We start from the raw sequence: 17,239 nt of genomic DNA on the forward strand, positions 1-17,239 counted from the left end.
GCTCTGGATGGAGAAAGGGGACATCAGTGACTGCGTCCCTCAGAGGGGCACAGAGATACACACACAGAAGCAACCTGAAGGCGAACGAGGAGAACAAGCGATAAGCAGTGATCTGGGTATAAGTCTATCGACGTGCGTGTGTGCACGTACACGTCCCAATCTTTATCCCCTCTCTCACGGTGTGCATGTCGCGCGAACGTAAACGAAGCACTACCACTTACGTTTGGCCTCATGTCTCGCTGCAACGAGAGCAGGCTGGCCAGCTTCTCCGGCTCAGTAGCGGGCTCTCTCTGAGAGACAGAGGAGAGACGTGCGCGCCATGAGGGACCACACATGGGGGTGGGCGGGGGAGATGCGGGAGAGCTGCAAACGAGCGAAGACACGCGTACTGGTCCAAGGAAGAGGCGAGGGCCTTTGACGCGGCCAGAGTAGCGACAGGGAGTGCCTGAGCACTGACAACAGTAGAGTAGGAACAAACACCGGCGAGTGCACCTCCTCCCGTCCCTCGCTCACACCGTGCCCGGAGGACGGGGGGACACCCGCCGTGCGTGCGGCAGTTCATGGTGCAGCGCCACCACTCGGTGTGGAGAGGAGCCGCGCAGTCCCCCCCCTTCTCCCCCTATCCCTTGCTTAGTATGGTGGACCAACTAGAATAGCGGTAGAGTCAGGTGCCGACGATGCGAGGTGAGAGACCGGTGCATTACCACTGACGCCGGTTGTCAGGTCGCGGATGGTGTGGTGTCGGGGCGACCTGCAGCCGTGAGCACGCTTGCGCCACCCATATGACGGGTGACGCGCCAGCGCGACTCGAGCATATCCCACCCACCCACCCAGCCGAGGCCCTCGCTGCCCACCAGTGTGGGAGCCCTGAGCCACCCTGAGGAGGATCGCACCGCGTGGTGACCGGCAAGGATGGGAGAGGCTGTGGGGCGAGCTGCGAGGCGTGCGGGTGGGTGGGCAGAGTTTGGGCCAGCAGAGGCCGTGCTCAGATGACTGGGTCGGCGGATGGCTGTACCGCGTGTCTACCGCTGCTTCGCACGACGCCACGCGAGCCTCTGACAGGGCCGTGAGGTAGCGCTGAAGTGAACGAATGCTGCACGCCTGAGCGAAAAAGGAAGGGAGAAGAAAAGGGACACGAGGAGGAGGAGAAGGCGTGGAGGGAGCGAGGAGCTGCAAAGGGCAAGCGAGGCGCTAGAGGGGGTCAGTCGAACAAGAGGGAGAGAGAGAAGCACGGAAAAACTGGAAAAAGGGAAAAACATAGAAAAGACGCAATGTCATCACACGCCAGTGCAACACACACGCACACACACGCAGCGCGTGGAGGACAGCGTACCACGGCGTTTTGGAGACGGTGACACGGTGGAGCGAAAACGAAACGAAAAAAAAAATATTTATACGGAACGGGAGAGAAGCGAGCAGAAGTGAGGAAAAGGGCGGAGGAGGTGGGGTGGAGTGGAGGTTCACGCTCGAAGCCACCGAAATAGAGTGCGCAGGATGCGCCGCCACACACACACACGCACGCGCACATGCACAGGAAACAAAAGAAAACGGAGAAAAATGAAGGGATAAACGGTGAGATTTCGGTATGAAAAGAATAGCGACGGAGAGGAGAGGACTCGGTGCGAGGGGCGTGGAGACTGCGATCATTGCAGCACTTCCGGAAATATTGTCTACGAAAGAAAGAGCGGATCGCAGGAGAGTGGTGGTGCAGCGAAGACAAGAGGCATGTTTACCACCCCTTGCCTTGATTGTCAACCTCACCCCCCCCTCCTCTTCTCCATCCCACAACTTGGGGATTCTCACGTATTCACGTCCCCGGGGTGTGGCCCTGGCGGGGGTGCACTACACAAACGCCCACGACAACCGGCAGCGTACGTTCACCCGGAACACACAAACACACCTGACCAACATGCAACAAGGTCGCAGTCCGGTTCGCGCCGTTGTGCAGCATGGCTAGGTGAAGTCACCGACACTCAAACGCCGCAGATGGTTCCCCTGCACTCTTGCGCGGAGGAAAAGAGAACGTACTATGATCCAGAAGAAGCGGAACTACGAAAGCATGCATCCAAGAAGTCCGTGAACTACGCGTCGAACAATGATGCGACGCACACACACACACGCACGCACGCACTCAAGAGAGGGAGGGGGTGGAAGGGATGGCAGGTCAGGGAACGTAAACGCCCCCCTCCCCTCAGGAGGGGATGAACGAGCCCGTAGAGCAGGATGAGACACGGGAGCGGCGGAGAGCAGCACAGAAGACAAGGGCACAAGAGGCGTGTAAACAAAGGTAACAGAAAACCGAGAAAGGGGGAAAAAAAAACGGACAGTAGTGGTGGGTGGGTGGGGTGGGGTGGGGTGTGAGGGAACCACGAAAGATGGAGAGAGGAAGACAAAGAGGTCCGGGGGGAGGTGGGAGGAGGAGAAGTGCGTGCTGAGGGAGCAGCTCACACAAGCCCGCCTTCTCCCACACTCGCCAGTCCAAAGGCATAGACAGACAGACAGATAAGAATACACAACTATATGCGCACGGAACCGCGCGCATACACAGCGGCACGGGGGTGTGGGCCCCTCACGCGCGCAGCAGAGAAGTTTCAACGAAATGCGACTCCTATTCTTTTTTCTGGGGGTCCGATTCCTTTCGAGGACGACAAGGGGCCACGACCCGCCCCCTCCCCCTTTCATTCATTGAATAGAGGTGGCGTGGCGGGAGGAGGAGGGAGACACGCGCAGGGAGACCCACAGACAGAGAGAGACGCACGAACCAGCTGGAGCAGGTGCAGAGAATAGGGAGAGATTCAGGGAGGAGGAGGAGGAGATCGCACTGTAAACGACAAAGAGGGAGAGTTCAGAGCAGCGAGCCAACACGAGAGCACTTTTGGAAAGTGTTTGACGACGTGTGCGCGTGTCTGCACGTCACCCAGCGAGAGAAGAAAGGGAAGGATAAAAGGAAAGAGAAGGAGGCAGTGCTGTGGCGGAGAGCAGTGCAGCGGCGTCATCGTCCTGAACACAAGAAATAAAGAAAAAACGGCCACAAGCCAACGGCAACGGCGGCTGATGATGATGATGCTTTCTCAAGTTCAACCCATCAGAGTCGGCAAATTCCCTCATCGTTCTAAGCCACCTCACGCCAGTTGATGATGATATGGGGTGCAGAAAGGAGAAAGAAATATCCGTCAGGGAAGAGAAGTGCAGAAGAAACGGAGAGATCTCTCCGCGGCGCTGCCGCTATCGAATGGCCGCCAACGTTGTATAGCGGTCACGGAGAACGACACACTGACGTACTCTCAGCACGCACGCACACGTGAAAACAAAAACACAAAGAAACGAGCGCCTCACAACGTCCCTCCCCCCCCCCTTCTCGCTCATTCCAACGGCGCTTGCTTTACGATTTCTCGCTGGCGTCATCGGACGGGGAGCGTGAGTCCGGCGCCGTGATGCTCACCCAGACCCTCTGCCCTCCCTTCTTCGGCTCCCGGAAGATTCGCTGCATCATAGACCGCCGCTCCCGCTCCCTCACTGGTTGCGGCCCCGCCGGCGACATAACATTACCCGGCGCCACACCGCTGCCACTGCTCACAGTCGATATCTCGTGCGACAGCATAGAGGACGACAGCTCATGCACATTGAGCTGCGACTGCCACCGCGAAGAAGATCCGAGAAGGGCATCTGCATTATGTGCTGCGACGGCAGGCGGGGGAGAAGCGGCGTTCAAGATCGGACTGTCAACCTTGTTGCACCCCCCGGAAGACAGCATGGACTCCGAGGGAGCCAAGAGGCCCTCGCTGCGCAGCCAGATGGCCTCCAGGGGGGATCGCACACCGTGTTGCCTGATCCGCAGTGCCCGAGTCGCTGCGGCTGGGAAGTGCTGTGCGGCAGGCGTAGAAGTGGGAAGCTGCAGCGGGGTTAGCGAAGTTGGATAATGAGGTGATGCAGAGGTCGATAAAGCGGTGGAGCTGGTATGGGTGATGAACGAAGGCCTGGGCGAACGTGGCGACGTGTTGCGCCGCGAATAGCGGTCAGTTGGGGGAGTATGCAAAGACGGAGACGGCCGAACCTCTTCCTGTGAGCTCAGCAGCGCTACCGACGCGCTGGACAATGCGATGGAGGGAAAGAAGCCGCTGGAGTCGAACCTGCTTGCGTGCGGCAGCGACTGCACTGCAGAGGACTCTCCCATGTTTGTCGCACCGGCTCTGGGATTGCTGATGTTTGGAGACATTAAGCGAGAGGACTCCTCGTCGGCGTGCACCGCCACCGGTGACGATGCGCCGTTATCGGCGGACTCGCGGTAGCGTGCTTGAGGAGCAGTGCCCACCTGCCGGGAGTCTTGCAGCGAAATGTCCGCAGTGGAGGTCCTGACGGAGGGGTGGACTCCGTTAAAGGTCGCCAGCGGCGGTAGCCGCTTGGCGCCGAACGCGGCACGCGAGGACTGTGTGGATGTGGTCGCGGCATCCCAGCTGCACGACGAAACGCAGAATCGAGGGGGTAGCTGCGTGTGCTGGGGTGATCGAGGCTCCGGAAGGAGCTTGACGTGCGCAGTATCGGCAGTCGACTGGCGCGAGGCGCCCGTCGATGTGCGTCGCACTGTAGGCGTACATGTTGATGGTTCGCCTCTTTTCGGGCTGAGTGACAGGGGCATCTTCGTCACGTCCAGCGTCACTACACTGTGGAAGCCGCTCGCCGCCGCACTCCTCTCCAGTGCCATCGGGCGCAGTGCAGCATCCTGCAAGCTCAGTGGCGTATTAGGGCAAGCAGAGAGCGGCCCCTTGCCACGGCACAGCTTCTCCACCCTTGCGGCAGCGGTGGGTGACGTTGTCCCCACTGCCGCTTCGGCAAAAAAGCTACGTTGGGCAAAGGATGTGCGGCGGCCGCCACTGGTGGAGTCGATGTTGACTGGGTTCGAGTTCAGCCCATGCGGCTCCTCCTCTGTGGCCGACTCCTTCATCTCACGCGGTGCAGGTGGGGCAGCAAGCTCAGCTAGGTCCGCTGAGAGTGACGCAGGACCAGCTAGCAGCTCCTCCACACGTGCCTCCTCCTCGTTCTTTGAGCAGGAACCCCTCGACAGTAGCTCCGTTTCGGCTATCGAGTCTACGTGCGCAAGCGGGAGACCCTGAAGCACTCGTGACACCTGCTGCGGCGACCAGATGGAGCGCATATCACTGTTGCCACGGAGCTGAAGCGGACTCAGCTGCTGCGGTGCTGCAGGGGGCACCGTAATGACGCTTGTGTCACTGGAGCCAAATAAGGTGGTGGTAAAGCTGTCGATGCGTGCCGGAGAGTCCTGCGACATGGCAGCGGGATCTGGCGAAACCGAATGCGCGCTTTGCGCCGGTGAGACGCCCATCGGAGAGTTGAATACACCGAAGGGGCGCTGAAACAGCGTCGGCACACGGTTAGTGTGGCGCCCAGACGGGTTCATCTTTTTTTTTTGCGTCCGTGTGCGTTGGACTGCCCTTGTGCCGTGTGCGCGTGATGCGAGTATACTACTATATTAGTTTTCGATCCGAAAACGGGCACGGGCACGCGCACACGCACGCAAAGAGCAAAAGAAGGCGCGGAGGGCGGTGGGATGGAGTGAGGCAGGTGGTTGAGCCGGCAAAAGTGCCACTGCGCCTTCCTTTCGTTACGGGTGTCACGTGCGCCACGCAAGCCGGTGAGCACAGCGTCTTTGATAGGTTTGAGAAGAGAGACACCGGAGGGGTGGCGCGCTGAGCAACGAAAGGGAAAAGAAGTAGCCGCCACGGCGAAGAAATCCTTCACGCGGCAAGCAAATATATCTATATATATATATATATATAGATAGATAGATATAAGAACACGCAAAAAAAAAACGCCCACACCTCCACCAGGTGAGCGAGGTACTCGGAAGACAGAGTGGAATAGAGTTGTGACGATGGAGGGCGGCGCCACGGTTGCGTCAACACCGAACTCGGACAGAGGGTCAAAAACCGGCCAAAGACGAACAACTCGAGCAGGACAACGCGTGGTGGCTGCGCGAAATGTGCTTGACAACTGTGGAACAAAAGACACTGGAGAGAGGAGGGAGGGAGGGGGGAGGGGGGAGAAGAATTTGAGGAAGAAAATGACGCACTGCAACAGACGCACACAAGCACACGCACAGCGGCAAAGACAAGAGCTGCCGCGGTTCACACGCGCGTAGTAAACAAGCGGGGCCACAAAGGCGGCGGACAACACACAGAAGAGAGAGGGGCGGGAGAGGGGCGAGTGGCGGCATGCGATAAGCGGAAGCGCCGAGTCCACAAACAAAACTCCGGAGGCGCGCGCGCACCCACAGCAACAAACAGGCCACAGCACACAAACGAATAAAATAGAAAAAGTATATATTTATATATGTAATAATACAGTGCCCTTCTCACTCGCACTGCAGCCCGAAGCAAAGGCCGAGAGCCTCCCCGCGGCACGTCAGTATTTAGTTAAAAGCAAAGCGTGGGTGGGTTATGGGCGGCCTCTCGGAGAGAAGAGCCATGCCAAGCCACAGCAGCAAGCAAAGCCAACACAGTGGAAGAGGGGTCAAGAAGATAACGAGCAGCCTGAGCGGTTATCGACGTGTATGCGTGCATGCATACACACATGTATGGTAATGGCCGTCCTAGTCGCCGTCGTCGTCGTCGAGCCACAGTGAATACGGAAAGGGCACCACAAAAAACGTGCAGTGCAGAAACGAAGCGGACGAAGAGAGGGGAGGGGTGAAAAGGCATGCGATAAAGCACAACACAGAGAAAGAGAGAGGGGCAGAAAGGTACACGCATACATACATGCACACACACACACAGACACAGACACAGACACAGGACCAGTAAGCAGCACAAGCAAAAAATATATATATACACGTACACAAAGTAGCCGCGCAACAGTCGTGTTGTGCCTTTTGTTTGTTTGTTTCGAGTCTCCGGTTTCTTTCGTATTTCCGTTTTGTTTGTTCGTGTGTGTGCGGGTGTGTGAACATCAACAGATTGTCCACCGGCGGGTAAGAGATCACCCGAGTAACGCATCCACACAGAAGGAAGGAAGAAAGGAAGGAAAAGGTTGCTGGTGGTGGTGCTGGTGGGGGGGAGGGGGAGGGGGGGAAGAGAGCAGATCAGTGCAGTAAAAAAAGAAGAAGCCAGAGACGAGGTGGACCAACGGCGAAAAGGAAACCAGACAACAAGATAAAGGAAAAGGAAAGGAGAACCATGAACAACCCACGGATGCGTACGGGTTAGCGGGGCGCCACGGTCCCCGTACTAGAGAAAGGGGGGAGGAGGAAGGAGAGAAAAGGAATGAAAGGGAGTGTGGGGAGTGTGTGGGAGGGGTAGGAAGGAGGAGGGGGAGGGGGGTCTAATGGTATTTCGCCTTGTTTGCGTTGTTGCTGCTATGTCTGCACGATACAATCTCCTTTTTCGTGCCTGTGTGGGTGTGTGTGCTAATACAGCGCCTTCCGCGCTCAGGTCCGTTGTGGGGCGTGTGCGGAGAGGACTGGGAGGCGGTGGGTGGAAAGCGTTCACTAACCGTACTCACGCCTCACTTGATCCCCTCTCCCCTCCTCAGCGCGTCGCCCCTCAAGGCACACACCGGAGAAGCGGATGAACACGAAAGGCAGCCGAGAGTGTGTGCGTGTGCGTGACAGGTGAGGAAGAGAATATAGATACAAGGAAGCAGCACCAGCGATTCGTGAATCCTACAGACGTCGGCTAAGAAAGAGAGAGGGCGAATATACAGAAGCTCTCCTTTTCTTCGTGACAGGAAGAACAGTTGATGAGGGAGATATGGCACGCCCCTCGCCCCAGTGCCTGTACGTCAATGCACGAGTGCTGCGTGGCCAGCAACGAAAAGCAATACCCCTGCGCGTTGTTTGTGTTGGTGTGTGTGTGTGTGTGTGTGCATACATGTGCGCATGTTGGCGGGTGTGGGTGTGAGTGATGGCAAAGGGCGGACAGGAAAAAAGGAGAGTGGAGGGGAAAGGAGAACAGCAGCATACGACTTGGTGAGCAGTAAAAGCAGCCGGTGCCGCACTGATGTACAAGGGAGCTGCACGCACACGATGTAATGCGACGGAGTTGAAGAGATGCGTCAGCCGTTGGGCACGTTCTCGGCGCACAAGTTGAGGCTATTGTTGAGGTGAGCACTTGTTTTCGTCATATAGCCATCCATGCGCAATGCGCGCATATCATGCGGAGGGGGGGGAATTTCCTGTGTCCTGCTTATGTTTAGGGCAAAGCACCACCACGCGCTCCCACTGAGGTTACTGTGTCGTCTCTCCCAATACCATCGGCTGGAATCAGGGGACGACAGATCAATCGAATTCAGCGCCCTCCACGGAATTCTCTACGGAAGGAAGTATGCACGCGAGAACTCTCTAGCGGTATACCCATGGTCGCACGTGCGCGCACACACAGACGCAAACGCCATTGCTCGTTGACATGGGGGGAGGAGGAGGATGGAGAAGCAGAGAGCTTCACATATATATAAACCCGAGGAAGGAGCACCCAGGTGCGGGGCCACACAACATGACAACGAGAGCGAGAAAAGCATGAGTGGGGAGGGGGGGGGGGCAAAAGAGAAAACGCGCAGAATGCAGAGAGAGAGAGGGAGGCAGGTCTGCAGCAGAGCCAAAAGGTCGCGGCGACCTCGTACATCGCACATACGCACGTCCCCCACCCCCCACACACACACGGGCACACGAGTGCGAAAACGGAGGCGCCGCCTGCTAAGGTAGAGGGAGGAGAGAGCGGAAGACACCTATGAAGAAACCGTTGCCGATCGAGAGTAGAACGAGCGGCAGGAGGACTGCTCTGGTACTTTGGCGTACCTCACGGTACCCGCAACGAGGTACACAATCAAAAATGATGTGAGTAATGCTCTCCCCCCCCCCCTCTGTCCGCCGTTCATCTCTTCAGACATCCTTTGAGTCAGCCGCCCCCCCCCGCTCGCCCGCAACATTACGCGCATTGCTTCCTCATCAAAACACGGGGCTCACGAAACAAGAAACCCGAAAGGTTAACTATTCCCTCCTGCTGGTCTCCGCTGGGGCCTCAAAACTAACTGCCTTGTTGGCGTCTGAGGCCCGGTGCTTGCGCGAGCGTCTGTGCCGCGACTGCCTGTGTGACCCATGCGCACCGCCGCCATCTCCGTTTGCCCCTGCCCCCTCTTCTCTCTCTGCCTTCTGTTCTGTTTCAATGAGCTTCAACGGCTGCTCCTCCTTTGCCGCCACCGTCTCGGCCTCGTTGCATAGGCGGTCCGTGATCGGTAGGCGTACCTCCGTGCCGATCAGCGACGCATCCGAGGCGGTTCGCACGGACGTCAGCACCAATGCCGAGGCACCCGACTCGTACTGAAGTGGTGAGAACATGTAGCCACCGCTGCCGTCAAAGTAGAGAATCCAGTTGTGGTACTGCCACACGCTGCGACGGTGCGCAATCGTGATGACAGTGATGCCGAGCTCGACGCAGCGGTCGTACATCTGCCGTTCCACGTCGAGGTCGACAAGACTGCTGCACTCATCGAGAATGGCAAAACGCGGACGGTGAAAGAAGAGGCGGGCCATGGCAAGACGCTGCTGCTCGCCAAGCGAGAGGGCGTCATCGCTCCACGGCAGCCGCGTCCCCCACGACATGTTCAACTTGGTGAAAACGTAGTCCAGCCCCGCCATCTGCAGGTAGCCGTACAGCTCGGCCTCGCCGACGGTGAGGTCCTTCTTCTTGAGGGGGTAGATAACCTGCTCGAGGAGCGTGCCGTCGTACATGTACGGCCGCTGCGGAACGTAGTACAGCTGCTCCGCCTCCGGCTTCTCGATACGGCCACCCCGCAGCGGCCACAACTCACCCAAAAGGCGAAACGTGGAGGACTTGCCGCACCCATTGCGACCAAGAATGAGCAGGTTCATCCCCGGCTTGACGTAAAATGACATGGAGCTGCAGAGGCACTCGCCGGTGGGCAGCACAAGCGGGACGTCGACGAACTCAATGTGGTCGCTGCGCACAATGCGACCGAAAGAGTCCTCGTAGTTGATCATGGCCCTCCCGTCCCTGCCGCGCACAGTCGGGGACGTGGCGATGCAATTCGTCTTCATCTCCACCAGCACGTCTGCGCGGTCTAGCGCCGCAAGCAACTGCGCCAGTCGGCGTGTGTAGCCGCCAACGACGAACACCAGCTTGATGCTCCACAGAGACTTCCCAATCGCGGTGGCGAGTGTCTTGAAGGTGTACGATGCACACGTCAGCGCTGCGGTTGCCGCCTCAGCAGTCGTCGTCTGGTTCTTCTGATGCATGGTAGCCATGGCGCACACAACGTAGCCCAGCAACACGGATCCGTATTTGTTGTGCAGGGTCTCAGTGAAGTCGAAGCGCGACCGCACATAGGCGGCGTAGCGCGACTGGTCCGTCACTGCCTTAAAGAGGCGCTGCAACACTTTCTCGTGGAACTGAAACCCCTTCGTGAGCGTGATCTCCTCCGCGTGGGCCAGCAATCTCTGGTGTGCTCCCCGCACCGCCCCCTCCTTCTCCATACGCTGCTGCACCATCCAGTCGAGGTTGGGGGCGTAGCAACATATCCACACAGAAAAGCTCAGGTAGTAGGACCAGGTCAACAGCGTCCCCTTCCACCCCGTCTGCCGCGCCAATGTGAAGGAGAAGATGATGGCCTCGATCAGCGGACGCGGAATGCTGGTGAAGAGGGAAGCCGACACACGCGCCCAGTTGCGCACGTCCTCGGTGATACGCTGGTCCACGTGGTCCACCTCGTGCAGACCGGCCATTTGGAAGAAGACACGCCGCTTCAGGTAACGGTTGGAGAAGTAGGCGGCGAGGTTGTCGCGGCAGTGCAGCCCCAGAAGCTCCGAGTAGTAGTCGAGCGTCACGTTCAGCAGAGTGGCCGGCACACACGAGACGGCAAATAACGCCAGTGCGCGGATGGCGTGCCGCAGGTTGCCCTCGATTGCCGTGCGGCTGACCAACCCGCTGACATTCACAAGGCGCACCGACACGTAAGCACGCAGAATCATCAGCACGAAGAGAATGTAGATGCTCCGCGCCTCCCGACCATGGTAGTTGGGGATCGCCACACGCAGCAGCTGCACAAAGCGATTGAACATAGACACCTCCTGGTTGCAGACTTGGCTGTAAGCCTCTGCGGTCGCCGCGGAGGCAGAGATGAAAACGGAGGGCGTAGTAGCGCGCGACACTGGAGAGGACGGCGACAGAGGGCTCGATTGCGGCACGAGTGTGGGGACGCTCCCGTTTTGCCCCACAGATGCGGCAGTACCGTGCACGATACTGCCCTGAATGCCTCGCAACGGTGGCGGAGGCATTGCCTTGGCGAGCTGCCGCCCGCTTGACGTAGCGTACATGGTTGCAAGAAAGGCGAGGGAACCACCCACCCAGCTGGCCATGACGGGATCCCGCAACCGCGACGCCGCGTACTCCCTCACGTAATCACCGAGCACCTCAGAGGAGACCATCTTTTCGAAGGTAAGCTGCGAAAATGAAAAGGATTAAAAGCGAAAGGAGTGAAGTAAAACAGGGATATGACTACGCATCGGTGGCACACGTGTTGATGCACCGCCCCCAAATTTTGTGGGCCCAACGTGTGGGCCGCTTCTATACGTGTAAGTAGGTGTGGCTGAGACGGTGCAAGAGGGAGAGTGAGAGGCACGCAACAGAAGGGAGAAGCACACGGCGAGTATCAGGAAGTCAGTCGTGGCGACGGAGGAATGACGATTAGACGCGGTCAGCGCCCTTTGTGCATGAATGTGTACACGGCACAACCGACTGCCGCACCCCGCACGGTCGGCAAGCAGCTGACGCGACAAGGCCGTAATGATGCAGACGCAACCGCCGCAAAGCGCGAGAAAAAAATGGTCAGAAGGCGGGGTGTGGGAATGCGAGCGAGTCCCCTCGAAGCAGCATGAGCGGCAGCCGACGAAGAAAACGGAGAAGCAGTGGCGCTGTGGTGGTCGAGGGACGTGAGCAGTCTGTGCAGGAGGGTATCAACAACAGCAAAAGGGGGGACTGCATGAATGTGGAAGAGCGCAGCAGGAACGAACGCCAACGAGTGAAAATGGGGAAGGGCAGACGCGGGGTACACAATCTGTGACGAATAGGCTCCACCAACACGTGCCCCTCCCGCTGTGTTTGTGTGTGTGTGCGGCAACATAAACGTCACCGGTGCTAGACCACCACCACCACCACCACCTTCCTCCCCTTCAGTGCATCGTGGGCACGTGCCCCAGCTGTCTTCCCTCGCTACACATCAAGTGACGTCCCCAGAGTTCCTTCCGTCACGGCATTACGGCATAGCGCGAAGGAGCGCACACCGCGATGACGGGACTAAGCAGCGTATAAAGAACGAGCATGCATGCAGCGCGAGAGAGAAGAGGCAGCGAGGGAGGGAGGGAGGGAGGGGGGCGGCAGATGGTATGCCCAACACACCGCCTGCACACCTACGCTCGAATGAGTCACACCCGACTACAGACAATGGACAGAGAGCAATTAAAAAAAAAAGAGGGTCAATACTCTGCGCTGCACCGCACAGGCACAGCCCGCCGGATTCACACCCGCAGGGACTGTCCCGGTGAGCAACAAAGTCGAGGACGAGCTGCGTTGATAACGATAAGAGAATGGCCGAGGGGGTTGGAGAAGGCACATACAACGGCAACAGCACCTCCATACCAGTCCGTGCATGCTCAAACCTCCTCCGCCTGTATGGCACAGCTGGACAGGAAAGGACTGCTGACCGGGTGACTTTTGCGGCTGACGTTACAGCGGCGGGGTCGCAACGTCACACAACAGGGCCGAGCAGCAGTCGAGTGCGTGCACTGAGCCCCGTTGGGATGGCCCACCCCCTTGCGCCTCTACCAGAAGCAGCAGCTACTGCTGCTAACAATGCAAGCGAGCACGCAAATTACTCCAACTTGCTCCCTCTCCCACAGCAACATCTATGCCGCCTCTGCCGCGCTCAGCAGTTCTTGAATGTATCGGTGATACGTGTCGTTTGTTTCGTACAGGGACAGAAGCTCGTGGTGCAGTCGCTTGTACTCCGCCACTGGCACCTGCACCGCTCGCTCTGGAAAGGGCGCGGTGTGCTTGATGGGGGCCAGCGCAGCGTTTACAAGATTGCGCAGTTGGGCCTCGGGTAGCAGCAGCGAAACACCTGGTATCACCCCCGAGGCGGCAGATACCTCCGTCGAGTTCTTCGCGAGAAGTGCGGTCCGCTTCGCCATGAGTAAACGGCGCGTGCGAAAGAAGGCATCGATGAGCGGCGACTCCCGTTCCAGTGAAGGACAGCAGTGAACGGCAAGCACGAGAGCCGGCAAAAGTCCAGCACACAGGAAGATGAGCAGTTGCGTGATCGATTCCACCTCGGTGAGTAGTGTAGCACGGGCAGAGACTGCAGCTGAGCGAGACGGTGCCTTCTGAACAGTTGCCGACGCCAGCCATGTCGCGGAGACGCCAAGTGAGGATAGCGTAAGGGAGGCAGTATCCGTACTGTTTCCGTCTCCGCTGGGTGAGCCACCGTCAGCTTCGCCAGCGGCGTCGCCAATCTCTTGAGCCCAGCCAAATAAAAGGTATTCGTAGCGAGCCACGTACAGCAGAAGCGGAGCGACGCCACGCTCCTGTGCGAAGCTCACACGCGGCCGCGCCGCCGAAACGATCTTCGCGGTTTCCATCTGTGAACTTTCGGGAAGCTGGCCCTCGATAGCTACGACATTACTGGTAACAATGTCAGCGAGAGCCGCAGCGCATAAGGCCAAGTGCGATATGGGGAGGTGGTCACTCAGAAGGTCGCTTGCGAGGAGCTCGGCGAGGCGAATCGGGCACGGCGGGGGCACGGGTGCTGTCCCAGCGCTTGCAGTCGCACCCTCGTCTCCTGCATCCTCCTCGTGTAATGCGGTCGCTGCTGGGAACTCAGCGCACAAGGCAAGAAACAGGCTGTCCAGCGCCTGCGAGTCGGCATCGGCGATGCTGCGTCCCGTTTGGCTCGCCGCCTTGCCGTCCCCGTAGTGAGATACGTGGCGCAGTATTGCTTGACAGCACTGCCACTTGCAGGAGCTATCCGTCGAAGTAGACGCTGAGGGAGAACGCAGACACACGCACAAGGCAGCGATAATTAGCGAGTACCCAGTCAGCGGGTCTCGAGGAGGACTAGCAAGGTTGCCGAAGAAGCCCACACTACTCGCCAGTGCATAGAAGCACTTCGCCGAATCCGCGGGGCTCAGCACTGTGGCCTGCAGCTGTACGTCCAACACTTGTTGCAGTTGGAGCAAAAAACGGCGCCACAGCATGGGGAGGCACAATGGGTCGTCCTCCTGCTTCACAAGCCCCTCCATCTTGAGGAGGGTAAAGCCGATGTGGTACAGAGGGCCGACTGCTGCGATGCGCAGCTGCTCGTTTTCGCTGAGGTGGTGCTGCACGTAGGTGGAGAACCGCACCGAGGAGCCTTCAGCGTGTCCCAGCAGCCACTCAGACAAGTCTACCGGATCGGGATAGAGCGTCCCTTCGTCCTCGTATCGCTCCAGCTCCGAAAAGTCCATCAACTGGAGTGAACTCCCCGCATCGGCCTCCTCCTCACCGGAATTGTCCTCACCTGCTGTCTTCGCGTCTGCTGGTGCCGAGGTGTCAGTGGCTTTGGCTCTCTCCAGCTCAGCGGTGAGTGCCTCCACTTGTGCGCCTCGCTGCGCCGCCAGCCGCAGCGCCGCCTCCAGTTCGCTCTCCATCTCTGAGAGGGCATCAGCACGATGCTCTAGCTTGCGCTTGAGGGCCGTGCGCTCTCGACTCATCCGGCTCAGCGACTGTTGCAATTTTCGAACGTTCACGAGCTCCGTCGGCGACTCTGCAGCATCCTCTGCATCGTCATTCTTCGCCCTCTCGCCTTTGCCGGGGGAGCTCGCCCCGTCCATCTGAAGCGACGCGTCGGTGCCGTCGCCGTCGCCTTCACTGGGCCCTGTGGGCCGTAGTAGGCCGGTCGACTCCACCACAGACGAGTTCTCCACTGAGACGTCGTTATGCACCAACGAAGGTGAACCCGGTCGGTCTAAAGCACGTTGGGCTGCTGCCAGCTTACCAAGAGCGGTCTCCAGCTCCGCCCTCATCTGCGCCGCGTCCGCGGTGCGTTCCGCTAGCTCCACCTCAATCCTCTCCTTAGCCTCTTGTACGCTAAGAAGTGCCACCTCCTTCCCTGCGAGGAAAGCGTTATGGGACTCTACCAAAGCGACTGTCTCGGTCTGATGCACCACCGACAAGTCCTCCACCTCGCGCAGCGTCGATCCGATGATACAAGCCTGGGTCTGCAGCTCCTCTTCCAGTGGGTTCAGCTGGCTTTCCAGCTCCGCAATGCGCTTTTGGTGGGCAGCCTCCGCTTGCTGACTGTGAGTTTGCAGCGCTGCGTACGTGGCCTGCAGGGCACGGTGCTCCTCCTCCAAAATCGAAAGGGTAGCCCCCTTGGCTTCAAGCTCCTGCTGTAGCTGTGCGATGTGCCCCTCCCCCATCTCCGTCGCCGTCGCTGTCCCCGAGGAAGCTTCCGCATTATGCTTTGAGTGCAGCAGCTCTGTCACTTCTATTTCCCAGGCCTTCTCTCTTTGGCTGTACTGCTCATACCTCTCCGCCAACGCCTCCTCACTCTCCCGAGCGCGCCGTGCCCACTGCGACTTCTCCTCCATCAACACCTCCACCGTCTCCTGCAATGCGTGTAGCGCCTCGTCTTTCTCCGCAGCCTCTCGTCGCAGCTGTGTTGCGACTTCCGTGAGATGGTCTGTGATGGACAACACAACGAGGCAGTCACTTTCCTTCTCCTCCTCGAGAGTGTGGATGCGGTGCAACAGGTCTGGCCCTGAAGAAGCCACAAGTTCGCTGGCAGTCGCCGTGGAAGCCAGGCGCGGCAGAAACTCTGCCAGGCGATGGAGCGCGTCCGCCAGCTCCTCTGTTGTGAGCGGTGAACAGCCATTGCCGTGCAGCAGCGGCTCGCTCACCTCACCCTCATGTGACGCGAACGACGGTGAGGATCTCGCACACTGTGGTTTGCTGGTGTCCTCTGTCGCTACTAAATCCGACTTGATCCGCGCTTCGCGTAGTGCGCTGGGGTAGCAGTGCGTTGCCTGCCTCACAACTGCGAGCGCCGCCTCGTGCACCGGGGACCAGGCACCAGCCTCGACACCAGAGTGAGACACAAGTGGCGCGCTCGTGCCAGCGCTCTCTGCAGCGCGAGGGGACCCCTCGCCAAGAAGACTGGCCCACTCTACACACTGTTGCTGCAGCTTGTTGCGCTCCCGCACGAGTCGTTCCACCTCCTGATGGCTCTCGCGCAATGCGGCCGCTGATGCGGGGGTCCACGTCGGCCGGCTTGACACCGGCACCGTTGCCCCGCTTGTCTGAGATGGCGAGGGCACAACGCCGCTGGGGCTCTCGAAGGAGGACGCCATCCAGGAAGGGTTGGAAGGTGGTGGCACAGAGAGAGTAGACGAGGGTAGGGACCAGCCTCGCGACGACCGCGCAGACATGCATGGTGCAGCAGCGGCACTAACGGTAGAGCAAAGCGCCTGCTTCAATTGCTGGATCTGGTGCAGGTTCTTGCGGTGGCGTTCCTCAGCCGCCACCAAGCGTGGAACGGCTGTGCCATCGGCACCGTTCGCGCGCGAAAAGGTGCGTCGCTGCTGCGTCGGTGGCGCTGTCTGCATCTGGGCTGCCGGTAGTGTAAGAATGCGAGAGGAGAGCAACCAATGAGAAAACGAGAGGGAAGCGGAGGAAACACAGTTTGACGGTGTCTGACGGTTCTGCTGCAGATCGGTGGCCTGCACGAGTTCCCAGTCTATTGTACGCTCCGACAGGGCTGTTAAGTGAACTGTATGGGGGGTGTTGTGGCTTCTCTATGTATCTATGTAGAGTGAAGGGGTGCCTCGCTGGTGCGAGTCGTGAAGCAAGACGAGGAGTGGGAAGGTGAGTGTGACAACAGCAGCGGCAGAAGCTGCAGACATACATGACTCTCAGCTGCTTAAAGGAGCCGGTGAGGCACTGCTCCAGATGTTTGCAAGAAAAATGTGAAAGCATGCCAAATCGTTAGAAGAGCTCGTATGCTTCCAGCGCAGAAACCTTCCTGCCACCGGCACCTTTCGCCAGGTCTAAGGTCAACCACGCATCTTAGCAGAACCCTTGAAAGAGCCCGAGCAGCAGAAGAGATTCGATTGGTTTCTTTTTCCGACAGGCACACCGCCGCCGACAGAGAAGTAGAAAGGCACAGGTGCGCATATAGTATA

At 58.8% G+C, this 17,239-nt stretch overlaps 3 protein-coding genes across 3 annotated transcripts; all 3 read right to left on the minus strand.

The window, feature by feature from the left end:
• Positions 1 to 3,382: 3,382 nt before the first annotated feature.
• Positions 3,383 to 5,416, minus strand: LMXM_30_0530 (hypothetical protein, unknown function; the record flags this gene model as incomplete). The annotated part of the gene is made up of 1 exon (XM_003877525.1): positions 3,383 to 5,416. One exon carries the CDS (start codon positions 5,414 to 5,416, stop codon positions 3,383 to 3,385), a length of 2,034 nt encoding a protein of 677 aa, XP_003877574.1.
• A 3,582-nt stretch (positions 5,417 to 8,998) lies between these two features.
• LMXM_30_0540 (putative ATP-binding cassette protein subfamily D, member 2) lies at positions 8,999 to 11,452 on the minus strand (the record flags this gene model as incomplete). Its single annotated transcript, XM_003877526.1, has 1 exon — positions 8,999 to 11,452. The coding sequence occupies one exon, from the start codon at positions 11,450 to 11,452 to the stop codon at positions 8,999 to 9,001; it is 2,454 nt and encodes an 817-aa protein (XP_003877575.1).
• A 1,476-nt stretch (positions 11,453 to 12,928) lies between these two features.
• LMXM_30_0550 (conserved hypothetical protein) lies at positions 12,929 to 16,663 on the minus strand (the record flags this gene model as incomplete). The annotated part of the gene is made up of 1 exon (XM_003877527.1): positions 12,929 to 16,663. One exon carries the CDS (start codon positions 16,661 to 16,663, stop codon positions 12,929 to 12,931), a length of 3,735 nt encoding a protein of 1,244 aa, XP_003877576.1.
• Positions 16,664 to 17,239: the final 576 nt, after the last annotated feature.

The sequence above is a fragment of the Leishmania mexicana genome, chromosome 30 (genome assembly GCF_000234665.1).
Source record: "Leishmania mexicana MHOM/GT/2001/U1103 complete genome, chromosome 30".
NCBI lineage: Eukaryota > Euglenozoa > Kinetoplastea > Trypanosomatida > Trypanosomatidae > Leishmania > Leishmania mexicana.